The sequence below is a fragment of the Hyperolius riggenbachi genome, chromosome 6, assembly GCF_040937935.1.
Source record: "Hyperolius riggenbachi isolate aHypRig1 chromosome 6, aHypRig1.pri, whole genome shotgun sequence".
In the NCBI taxonomy this organism is placed as follows: Eukaryota; Metazoa; Chordata; class Amphibia; order Anura; family Hyperoliidae; genus Hyperolius; species Hyperolius riggenbachi.
The window spans coordinates 10,865,005-10,877,693 of record NC_090651.1 but is presented as its reverse complement, the minus strand read 5'-3'; the positions used below and the strand labels follow the sequence as shown (position 1 = coordinate 10,877,693).

At 48.3% G+C, this 12,689-nt stretch overlaps 1 protein-coding gene across 4 annotated transcripts in view; it reads left to right on the top strand.

The window, feature by feature from the left end:
• CLSTN1 (calsyntenin 1) overlaps nucleotides 1-12,669 on the top strand; it is a 170,885-nt gene extending 158,216 nt beyond the window's left edge. For all 4 annotated transcript variants that reach the window (XM_068238836.1, XM_068238837.1, XM_068238835.1 and 1 more), the window contains 4 exons: nucleotides 1,033-1,178; nucleotides 3,110-3,245; nucleotides 7,221-7,405; nucleotides 8,761-12,669. In XM_068238836.1, coding sequence (XP_068094937.1) covers nucleotides 1,033-1,178; nucleotides 3,110-3,245; nucleotides 7,221-7,405; nucleotides 8,761-8,958 — 665 coding nt within the window. In that variant the 3' untranslated portion in view covers nucleotides 8,959-12,669. The remainder of the gene's footprint in view (nucleotides 1-1,032; nucleotides 1,179-3,109; nucleotides 3,246-7,220; nucleotides 7,406-8,760) is intronic.
• Nucleotides 12,670-12,689: the final 20 nt, after the last annotated feature.

Sequence of the window (12,689 nt, the reverse complement as noted above, 5' to 3'; positions counted from 1 at the left end):
CTGTAGTTTGGTGCGGAGAATGTGCTGGGGTCAGTCTTCCTGTAGTTTGGAGCGGTGACTGTGCCGGGGTCAGTCTTCCTGTAGTTTGGAGCTGTGACTGTGCCGCGGTCAGTCTTCTTGTAGTTTGGTGCGGAGAATGTGCTGGGCTCAGTCTTCCTGTAGTTTGGAGCAGTGACTGTGCCGGGATCAGTCTTCCTGTAGTTTGGAGCTGTGACTGTGCCGGGGTCAGTCTTCCTGTAGTTTGGAGCTGTGACTGTGCCGGGGTCAGTCTTCCTGTAGTTTTGAGCGGTGACTGTTCCGGGGTCAGTCTTCCTGTAGTTTGGAGCTGTGACTGTGCCGGGGTCAGTCTTCCTGTAGTTTGTGAGCTGTGACTGTGCTGGGGTCAGTCTTCCTGTAGTTTGGCGCTGTGACTGTGCCGGGATCAGTCTTCCTGTAGTTTGGAGCAGTGACTGTGCCGGGATCAGTCTTCCTGTAGTTTGGAGCTGTGACTGTGCCGGGGTCAGTCTTCCTGTAGTTTGGAGCTGTGACTCTGCCGGGGTCAGTCTTCCTGTAGTGTGGAGCTGTGACTGTGCCGGGGTCAGTCTTCCTGTAGTTTGGAGCTGTGACTGTGCCGGGGTCAGTCTTCCTGTAGTTTGGCGCTGTGACTGTGCCGGGGTCAGTCTTCCTGTAGTTTGGCGCTGTGACTGTGCCGGGGTCAGTCTTCCTGTAGTTTGGCGCTGTGACTGTGCCGGGGTCAGTCTTCCTGTAGTTTGGCGCTGTGACTGTGCCGGGGTCAGTCTTCCTGTAGTTTGGAGCTGTGACTGTGCTGGGCTCAGTCTTCCTGTAGTTTGGAGCGGTGACTGTGCTGGGCTCAGTCTTCCTGTAGTTTGGCGCTGCTGCTCTGCCGTTAGCAGTTTTTAGCTGCGTTTCTGGGAAATGTGCCATGTGATGTAACTAGGACAGTCCTCGTTCCAGTGATGTGTGACAGCGCTAGCCGGAGGTCTGGCAGGAAATGACTGCGCTGTACTGATGGGAATATTTTATATCCTGCAGGTGTGGATACCATGGCCAATTATGAAGAGGTCTTGCATCTCATCCGCTACAGAAACTGGAACACGGCCTCCCTCTTCGACCGCAAATTCAAGCTGGTCTGCTCTGAGCTGAACGGCCGTTACAGCAGCAATGAGTTCCAGGTGGAGGTGAGTGCAGAGAGAGGAGGGACTGCTTCAGAAGGAAGGGCGAAGGGCATTCTGTATACAGAGCGCCCCCAAACACCTGTACTTCACTATTGTATAAGGGGTTCGGTGATTCTTGTAGGTGCCAAGAGCACTTAAAGGAATACTTAAGTCAAAATAAAAAAATGATTTTTACTCACCTGGGGAATCCCTCAGCCCCCTGAAGCTGTATGGTGCCCTCTCAGCCTTGCTCCGATCCTCCTGTCCCCGCCGGCGGCTACTTCTGAGTTCGGCGACAGCCGCTGACAGGCTGGGAAAGCGAGTGATTCTCTGCGTTCCCAGCCGCTATATCACCCTCTATGCTGCTATAGTGTATAGGTGAGTAAAAATCATTTTTTTTATTTTGACTTAAAGGGATACTGTAGGGGGGTCGGGGGAAAATGAGCTGAACTTACCCGGGGTTTCTAACGGTCCCCCGCAGACATCCTGTGTTGGCGCAGCCGCTCACCGATGCTCCTGCCCCGCCTCCGGTTCACTTCTGGAATTTCTGACTTTAAAGTCAGAAAACCACTGCGCCTGCGTTGCCGTGTCCTCGATCCCGCTGATGTCATCAAGAGTGCACAGCGCAGGCCCAGTATGGTCTGTGTCTGCGCAGTACACTCCTGGTGACATCAGCGGGAGCGAGGACACGGCAACGCAGGCGCAGTGGTTTTCTGACTTTAAAGTCAGAAATTCCAGAAGTGAACCGGAGGCGGGGCCGGAGCATCGGTGAGCGGCTGCGCGGGCACAGGATGTCTGCGGGGGACCATTAGAAGCCCCGGGTAAGTTCAGTTCATTTTCCCCTGACCCCCTACAGTATCCCTTTAAGTATTCCTTTAAACGAGAGAGACCAGGAGACCAATGCAGTATCATTAGGTATAGGGGACCAATGTATATATGAATATATACTCACAAAGGTGGGTGGCAGTTCCTGCAACCACCTTATAGTCCTGCTGGGATTTCACCTTCCCCTCTCCGTGCTCCAGGTCCTGCTGGATACTGGACAGTCGCTCTTCTGTAGTTCAATACACTTTCCAGGGAACTGTAAAAGCTATTCCCTCCAAAGGAGGTCTGATTGGTAGAAGGCTGGGGTGGAGGCGCACAAAATATGAGTGTTAAAACTTTAAAACATAACATAAATGAGAGGTAATAGGAGCGGTGCTTACACAGGGATTTTTTTTGTATTGACCTGAGGAAGCATGGCATGACCGGCGAAATGCGTTGTCAATTTTTTGAAGAAATATTTTCCAGGTGAACTGGTGTCTTTTATCTTCTGGAAAGGTAAGCGATTGGCTCTCTAAAACACGTGTAAACAAGTTTTAACACCTCATATATTTTGGGTGCCTCCAACCCAATTGTCCCACTTCAATAATGGCTCAAAGGTTTCATGTCAGATTTGGGCAGCACTTTCAGTGACTCCCACACTGAGCCCATAGCTCCCAACTGTCCCTCTTTCCTCCTCTTTCTATGTAAATATATACCAGTATATTTCTCTACTAAAAAATGTCTATGATTGACTCTAAAGCTTATTCCCATCCTTTAAATTGATATATTACTAATTTTAAAATGTTAATATGAAAGAAAATGAACCAGGATAGAAAGAACCAGTGTGGTTTGAATTATTAAACAACATATTTTTCTTATGAAATCCTTATGGTGTGTGACGGGGGCGTGGTCAGGGGTGTGGCAGGGGCGTGGCTTAAGTGTCCCTCTTTCTCATCTCAAAAAGTTGGGAGGTATGCCGAGCCCCTTTCCATAAGGGGAATTGTCGTTTTGATCTTCTGCTTGATTCATTGACTAGGAGCTGCATTTAAAGCCATATGTGAACAATCTGGAGAAGCTGTGTTAGCTGTTGTGTAATGACAGCAGCGGAGTTGTGACTGAATTTAGTAAAGTGATTTTGTCTTTGAATTCAGGTGAATGTCATCCACACGGCCGGCCCCGCAGAGCCTCCCAATCACATGGCCGTGCAGCCCCAGTTTGTGCACCCCATGCACCACGCCTTCTCCGACCTGTCCGGACACAACCTGGCCAATCCGCACCCAGTGTCAGGTAATGCAACACGCAGGGTAGCCATACTGCTTGTTGGTACTCTGGTGATCCTCCTGCTGCTGGTGACATGTGCTGTACAGATGCCTCCCTGTCTCTGCAAGCTGAACTTACATGATAGATGGTCTACCGGATGATAATATTCACTTGCATGCAAATGTAATGCTTATTGGAATATTGTATGCAGATAGAAATTGGACCAGTTCTCAGTCGTGAAGTCCTGTTCCACAGATATTCCCACTTCCTGTCTGCAGCCTTGCTGTTGGTCTACAGGCAGGAAGTGGAGATATCTGAGGAAAAGGACTTCACAGACACACAGTGAGGGCATGTAGCAAATAAAGGTGGTCAGTGACAGGTCAGCAATTCTGGCTTTCATGCAGACTTTATGCAAATGATAAGCAGCTTGGGTTGGGCCAGTCACATGCACTTCCTGTCAATTGTGATTGGTCCAGTTCCAAGCTACAGTATCGGACTGGGAAGTGGAAATACTGAGGAAATCCACTTGCTGGCCAAGCAGCAGTAATCATGTATTGCTGCTCACAGTGAAGACTTGCTGCAGGTTTCTATAAGGAGTGATAACAGGGTTACTGCTGCTTGGCCAGCAGGTGGATTTCCTCAGCTTTTCCACCTCCCAGTCCAACAATACAGTTTACATACAACCCAAAATTGCTCATATGTGTTTGACCATCAGTTGTCACTGACTACGCACCTGAGAATATATATATGTGCCTTTTATTTCATAGAAAAAAGTTCAGGTAAATGTTCAAACTGCTGTGGTATAAGGCTGGAAGGCTTGCGCAGTACAAGGGCGGCCTCTGCTGGCGTCTTTAGCATTGTGTCAGCATACAGTACAGCTGTGTCTATACAGACAAGGGCGCCCTCTGCTGGTGTCTCCAGCACAGTGAGCATATAGTACAGCTGTGTCTATACAGACAAGGGCGCCCTCTGCTGGTGTCTCCAGCACAGTCAGCATACAGTACAGCTGTGTCTATACAGACAAGGGAGCCATCTGCTGGTGTCTCCAGCACAGTCAGCATACAGTACAGCTGTGTCTATACAGACAAGGGCGCCCTCTGCTGGTGTCTCCAGCACAGTCAGCATACAGTACAGCTGTGTGTATACAGACAAGGGAGCCATCTGCTGGTGTCTCCAGCACAGTCAGCATATAGTACAGCTGTGTGTTCACTACAGATAAGGGCGCCCTCTGCTGGTGTCTCCAGCACAGTCAGCATATAGTACAGCTGTGTGTATACAGACAAGGGAGCCATCTGCTGGTGTCTCCAGCACAGTCAGCATATAGTACAGCTGTGTGTTCACTACAGATAAGGGCGCCCTCTGCTGGTGTCTCCAGCACAGTCAGCATATAGTACAGCTGTGTGTTTACTACAGACAAGGGTGCCCTCTGCTGGTGTCTCCAGCACAGTCAGCATATAGTACAGCTGTGTGTTTACTACAGACAAGGGCGCCCTCTGCTGGTGTCTCCAACACAGTCAGCATACAGTACAGCTGTGTGTATACAGACAAGGGAGCCATCTGCTGGTGTCTCCAGCACAGTCAGCATATAGTACAGCTGTGTGTTCACTACAGATAAGGGCGCCCTCTGCTGGTGTCTCCAGCACAGTCAGCATATAGTACAGCTGTGTGTTCACTACAGACAAGGGCGCCCTCTGCTGGTGTCTCCAGCACAGTCAGCATATAGTACAGCTGTGTGTTTACTACAGAAAAGGGCGCCCTCTGCTGGTGTCTCCAGCACAGTCAGCATATAGTACAGCTGTGTGTATACAGACAAGGGCGCCCTCTGCTGGTGTCCAACACAGTCAGCATATAGTACAGCTGTGTGTATACAGACAAGGGCGCCCTCTGCTGGTGTCTCCAGCACAGTCAGCATATAGTACAGCTGTGTCTATACAGACAAGGGCGCCCTCTGCTGGTGTCTCCAGCACAGTCAGCATATAGTACAGCTGTGTGTATACAGACAAGGGCGCCCTCTGCTGGTGTCTCCAGCACAGTCAGCATATAGTACAGCTGTGTCTATACAGACAAGGGCGCCCTCTGCTGGTGTCTCCAGCACAGTCAGCATATAATACACCTGTGTGTATACAGACAAGGGCGCCCTCTGCTGGTGTCTCCAGCACAGTCAGCATATAGTACAGCTGTGTGTTTACTACAGACAAGGGCGCCCTCTGCTGGTGTCTCCAGCACAGTCAGCATATAATACAGCTGTGTGTATACAGACAAGGGCGCCCTCTGCTGGTGTCTCCAGCACAGTCAGCATATAGTACAGCTGTGTCTATACAGACAAGGGCGCCCTCTGCTGGTGTCTCCAGCACAGTCAGCATATAATACAGCTGTGTGTATACAGACAAGGGCGCCCTCTGCTGGTGTCTCCAGCACAGTCAGCATATAGTACAGCTGTGTGTTTACTACAGACAAGGGCGCCCTCTGCTGGTGTCTCCAGCACAGTCAGCATATAGTACAGCTGTGTGTATACAGACAAGGGCGCCCTCTGCTGGTGTCTCCAGCACAGTCAGCATATAATACAGCTGTGTGTATACAGACAAGGGCGCCCTCTGCTGGTGTCTCCAGCACAGTCAGCATATAGTACAGCTGTGTGTTTACTACAGACAAGGGCGCCCTCTGCTGGTGTCTCCAGCACAGTCAGCATATAATACAGCTGTGTGTATACAGACAAGGGCGCCCTCTGCTGGTGTCTCCAGCACAGTCAGCATATAGTACAGCTGTGTCTATACAGACAAGGGCGCCCTCTGCTGGTGTCTCCAGCACAGTCAGCATATAGTACAGCTGTGTCTATACAGACAAGGGCGTCCTCTGCTGGTGTCTCCAGCACAGTCAGCATATAGTACAGCTGTGTCTATACAGACAAGGGCGCCCTCTGCTGGTGTCTCCAGCACAGTCAGCATATAGTACAGCTGTGTGTATACAGACAAGGACGCCCTCTGCTGGTGTCTCCAGCATTGCTGCCTTCAGATCAGCACAGAATAAATTACATGACCCACTTATCCTGCCGCACATTCTGCTGGTAAACTGTCTGTGATAGAGAAATGGCCTCATTAATAGTGCAGCTGCAGGGCCTTGTATTTCTCTGTCTCTGCAGTTTTGGTTCATGGGAACGTAATTAAAGTGAATGTTAATTTTTTTTTATTATTATTATTATTTTAGTAACTGTTTTTTTTAAAAAAAAATGTTTAAAATAATGTAATACACATCAAAAAAGAGATAACCTACTTGTTCCACGAGCTCCCCCTGCTGGTGGGACTGGCAAGCTTTAGAAGCACTAGAAAGGTCATGTTTTGCTGCAGTGCAATAAAGATAATGACAGGACTTATGGATGAGGAGGCGCTTCATGTAGGTCTTATGGTTAGGGAGGAGCTAATGGTAAGTCTTATGGATAGGGAGGAGCTTAATGCAGGTCTAATGGATGGAAGGGGCTAATGACAGGTCTTATATATGGGAAGCGGCTAATGGCAGGTCTTATGGATGGGGTGGGGCTAATGACAAGTCTTATGGATGGGGGTGGGGCTAATGGCAGGTCTTAAGGATGGGGGTGGGGCTAATGGCAGGTCTTATGGATGGGGAGGAGCTAATGGCAGGTCTTATGGATGGGGAGGGGCTAATGGCAGGACTTATGGATGGGGGTGGGGCTAACGGCAGGCCTTATGGATAGGGGGGGGCTAACGGCAGGTCTTATGGGTGGGGAGGGGCTAATGGCAGGGCTTATAGAAGGGGAGGGTCTAATGGCAGGTCTTATGGAAGGGGAAAGGTTACTGACAGGTCATATAGATGAGGAGAGGCTAATGACCGATCTACTGGATGGGGTGTGGCTAATGACAGGACTTGAGGTAGGGAGGAGCTTAATGGCAGTCTTATGGATGGGGAGGGGCTAATGGCAGCTCTTGGTACTCATGACAGTTCAATGTTAGTTTAATGTACCCGTCTAATCACCATACTCTGTCACAGTTGTTCCCAGTGCTGCCACCATCGTCATTGTGGTGTGTGTGAGCTTCTTGGTCTTCATGATCATCCTGGGAGTGTTCCGCATCCGAGCTGCTCACCAGCGCACCATGAGGGACCAGGAGAGCGGCAAAGAGAACGAGATGGACTGGGATGACTCCGCCCTCACCATCACTGTCAACCCTATGGAGGTATGGGACTTTCACATATAAAGTGAACCTGTCTACAGCTGTTTATTTAGTGAGACTCAGGCCTGTTAGAGAAGTTCTCCCCGCCCCTTCCTGTCTCACTAAGCTGATTCCATTGGTCAGTGCTCACTAATCCTGTTACCAGTGTCACATGACTACAGATGTTGTCCAGTGGGAGCAACTTAACAATGGTGGCAGGTGTGAGCTTAATTTACTACTCAAGCACCAGTTGCCCAATAATGAATTGGACGCAGGTTTGCTTTAAAGTAAACCTGTGAGAGAAAAAGCAAGAGTTAGATACTTCAGTAGCGATCTTCCTGCAGCCCACCCCTGCTCTCCGCGACCCCCTTCTTCATGCCAGCTCTCCCGTAGCAATGAAGGCCCTCACCTGTGCAGTAGCATGGAGTCGGTCATGCATGGAGGAACAAGCCACAGACAAGCAGATCTGTCCCTGCGATCATTGTGCTCATACACAGACGGGAGTGCAGCTGCGCAAAAGCTGGATTGGTGGAGGCGAGGGGGACATAGAGGTACACTATAAAGCAGAAGACGTGTCTGGCATAACGTACGATAAAAATCTGTCTCCAACCCCCTTGTACATATAGTTATTCTACCTCTGATTCAGGTTGATTCACTAAAGCGTGCTAATCCTACCGAGCAAAAGCAGCGCAGGATAAAATGAGCGCTCACAAGCTCTGTGCATTCCTGTCAGTGTAAGTTACACACGATCCTTCTACCTGCTGCGCCATGCGCTGTAGCCGGCAGCGATATTTCACTAAAAGTGTTAAACGTTATTACGGTAAAGCGGCCATGCTAGTGAAATATCACAGTCCCACTACAGCACGTCGCGCGGCAGTTAGAAGGATCTCAGACGTAGTCGTGGCCGCGCTATTAAAATACTGTATCATGATCAAGAGGAACTCCAGTGAAAATAATGTGATTAAAAAAAGTGCTTCATTTTTACAATAATTATGTATAAATGATTTAGTCAGTGTTTGCCCACTGTAAAATCTTTTAAATCCCTGATTTACATTCTGACATTGATCACATGGTGACATTTTTACTCTTGGCAGGCGATGTAGCTGCTGCATGCTTTTTTGGCAGTTGGAAACGGCTGTAAACCGCTATTTCCCACAATGCAACAAGGTTCACAGACAGGAAACTGCCAAGAGTATGTACTCAGCGTTTCTTGTGGGAGGGGTTTCACCACAATATCAGCCATACAGCGCCCCCTGATGGTCTGTTTGTGCACTAATTTTAGTGCACTAGCTTTAGTGAATCAACCTGGTGGTCCCAAAGTATTGTTATCTGTGCACTTATGTAAGTGTATCTAACATGCCTCTCCCTTTATGTTGTAGACCTATGAAGACCAGCACAGCAGCGAGGAGGAAGAGGAGGAGGAGGATGACGAGGAGAGCGAAGATGGAGAGGAGGATGACATTACTAGCGCCGAATCAGAAAGCAGCGAGGAGGAGGAGGGGGAGCAGGAGGAAGACCAGCAGAATGTTAACCGGCAGCAGCAGCTGGAGTGGGATGACTCCACTCTGACCTACTAATCTCTGCTGCCAATCATCTCCGCCCGGTCACCACAGCACACGCCCATCTTCCTGCAGGCACGCCGTGTACAAAGTCATTCCAGATGCACCCCCATCCGCCTGGCAGACCAGCCGTGCCCCATTCCCCCTGCAGAGTGGCTGGGGCCTCCCCACTCAGTGTTCCATACTGCACTTTTCTTCCATTGCCCTCTCCAGCGCCTCCCTCTGGCTGGAAGGGATGCCATCCCCTCTGGACTTCAGTCTTCATTCCTTATTTCTGTTTTCAAAAAGATGCAAAAATTCCGGTTGAGTGACGGGCACAGGGACTCCTCATAGCCTTGGTGATTTTGTCTTGTTTTTATTTTCTACTCCACTGAAAATTCTGCATGTCTGATATTGGCGAAACCAACCCATACTGAACACCCCCTTTAGCTGTCCGAGGCGCCGCCCTTTGGCCTCCCACGGCCTGGCAACTTTGCCGGCGGCTCCGCCGATGGTGAAAGGGGCTTGTAGAAGACTAACTTTTTAATATTTTTTTGTAAATATGTTGAAATCAATGTAATTATGTCCATGTTGGTGGTGTAAAGGGGGGGGGTTTGGATTCATGAAACGCAGGTTGGCACTCGTGCCCACCCAGCCCAGCCTCAGTGAGGTGATTTTTTTTTTCCATGGCTGGCAGCTCTGCCGGAGGATACATAGCGAGGGAGCTGTTTGTCTGCTCACTGCCGAAGGTCTGTTGTTTTTTCCTTAAACGGGCTCGGTACGAATGAATGCCCGAAGTAGATCGGTAATTCATCTTAATGACCACAAGGTGTCAGCCTAGAGCTGTAATTCATCTTAATGACCACAAGGTGTCAGTCTAGAGCTGTAATTCGTCTTAATGACCACAAGGTGTCAGCCTAGAGCTGTAATTCATCTTAATGACCACAAGGTATCAGTCTGCTGATCTCTTGAGGCAGCGAACCGCCGACCTCTACAGCACAACCGACCTCTGCAGGTTTAGCTGCAGCCAAGTCGAAGCCCCCGGCCTCTATTTAGTGTCACTTTTCTGCAGGGCAGTTAAGATATATACGTTTGGCGACTTTTATCTCTCGGCCCCCCCAGCGGGGGAGTTTTATTCGGCTATCTGCGATGAGAGGCGTTGGCGACTGTGTCAGACCCGTGAAATGCCCTCTGTTAGATAGCTAATAACATGTTTACTCGTAATTCCAATTTTTAAATGGATAGCTATGGGCTTATTCATTGCAAGAAACTGTACCGGTGTGCAAAGTTCAGTTCTGAGCGCAGCCAATTGGATTTTAGGTTTGTGTTGCGCCCTGCTTGGTTGCCGGGGTAATGGCATGTTCCACGTCGCTCCTCGTATTGTTGTATAAGCCGCCTATGCTTGGCGAGAGTAGTTACTTCCTGTTGGAGAGGTGATTCCGGCCTTCCTGGAGGTGGCGGCAGAATTGCTGATTTGTAGGAAGTGTATCTGGTCTCACGGTGATTGGGCGGAGTCCCGCCGCCACTAGGATTGTATAGCAAGTGTGTAGTACTGTCATACTGTCGTAGGAAGCTCCGCGAGCCTCTCTAGCTGCTGCAGAACCACAAATCCCAGCATGCCACTCGGTAATAGCAGAATGTGTGGTTCTGCAGCGGCCAGAGGGGCCTTGACTTCCTACCTCTAGAGAAAATCCTGTCTGGTCCAGAAGGATTTTTATGTATTAAATGAATTGTTCTACTGGCTTTTTAACACTAATTAACGGAATGTGCGAACTGCTGACGGCCACAGAACCAAAATGCAACACTATTCACTTTCCCCCGAGCATCCAATCAGCTTTCTCCCTATCTGCTGGACAACGGCAGGCCTTGCTCGCGTTACCGTCAGTTATTATCCACAGATAAACGGGTAACATTTAAAAAATAAAAAAAAAGACTAGGTTTTAAGTACTGGATCTGAGACTTGTTTTCAGATGAACCAAGATTTTTTTATTTGTACTGAAAAACGACAGTGTTGGATGTTTATGGGGCGATATAATAATAATGATGGCTGCTTTGGGAGTAATTTATAATTTTGAAACACTAATAAACTTTGGGATTGACAAGGCATTGAGAGGAGCCAGTCTCCATTCATCCTGGACTTGTTAATAAGACAGGATGTGATTGGCCGATGACGAGAATGCTGCTAGTGCTTGCTGCACTGTGTCCAGATCTGAATCTTCCTTATATTGGACATAAACTGATCTGTTTATATTTGAATGCTGCTATATGAAACCAATTCGGCCTGTTACAGCTGAGGACTCCCCCATAACCCTGACAGGTCACAGTAATGGTTCGCTCCAACTGAACGCCACCAGACGTCACGGCTCTGTTCCCATGTGTGGGGCGTCCAAAATGAATTTGACAGAACAAGCTCACAGCAATCAAAAGTTTACGTTTAGTTAGTAAAAATGCTTCCTGGTTCTAATGATGGCCTGTTCTGTGACTGATAATAGCCTACTCCGTTTACCGATGGTAAAAGATCTGCAGCGTAGCTTCCTCTGCACATTCAGGCTTGCTGCTTCTGCTCGTACACAAGTCATACTGTCCTAGTTAAAAGCACAAACTGAGGAGACGTGATCAGCCTGATCCTCGGAGTCCCTTTCTTGTGTGGTTTGAACTGAAACAGAATGCTTTGTATGTGAGCAGAAGCAGCAGGCTTGGGTGAGCAGAGAAAGCTAGACTTCTGCTGATTTCCCAGAGGCCATTAGCATAATAAACAATCATCACATTCTATATTAGAATAAGGAAGCCATCTTTTTCACCAGAGGAAATGGTTTTCATTGCTGTAAGTTAATTCATGTTGGCTGCTCTGCAGGTTTTCAGGTCACTTTAAAGATATGGTAACTTCTATAACAATTGGAGAAACTTTTAGCTGTGACAGATAACAGGTCCACACGGGTTTCCCTTAAATCTTTGGTTCTGTGGCCCGATAGACATGGAATGGGTCTATAATGGAGGATTTTAGGTGACAGATGAGATATGTTTTGTTGTGTGGAGTGAAATAGGTAAAGTGTCTTTGCGCACAGTACGTGGAACGGGTCTTGTTGGAAAAGGACAGTCTTTTATTAAAAAAAAAGGATTTTTGTACTCAGTGGAGGCTGCCATTTCTAAGACGCAGTTGAGTTGAAACCAACGACTCCACTGTGCTAATATCCAATCATCTCACAAAATGCCTCGGCTGCGCAAAAGGTTTTTGCGATGTCAGAATGTTAATCAGTGCAAGTGATTGTGCAGCGATCACTGGTCACCAGCAGGGGTCAGCATTGTACAGGCTTCTGGATCTCCCATCAGCATACAGGAGCTGCAGACTTGGCTGTTTTTGTTCTGTTTACCATAAATGTAAATTCTTAGATTTTTACGCAAGATATTGGAGGGGGGGAGGGGGACTTGTTTTAATGACTTCTGTGATAAGGTGATACACATAACTGCTAGCTCTTGAGTAACTGGAGAGGGGGGGAGACTCTGCTCTTCAGTCGTCCTGTGTTTTGTTGTGTAGATCTGTTCATCCATTTTAATCTCACTGTAGCTGCTGTATGTAGACTTAAAAAAAAAATAATGAAAAAATATGGCGACACGTTAACGCAACCGCTAAGGCGTTCTAAACTCTGATGCTGTACGTAGGCGCAATGGATATTACTTTTCAGATTTGTATATTGGTGATAGGTCAGTTTGAACAGTCTATAAGCTACAATAAATTTCTGGTTCTAAGTTCCCATGATTCCCGGCTCAGT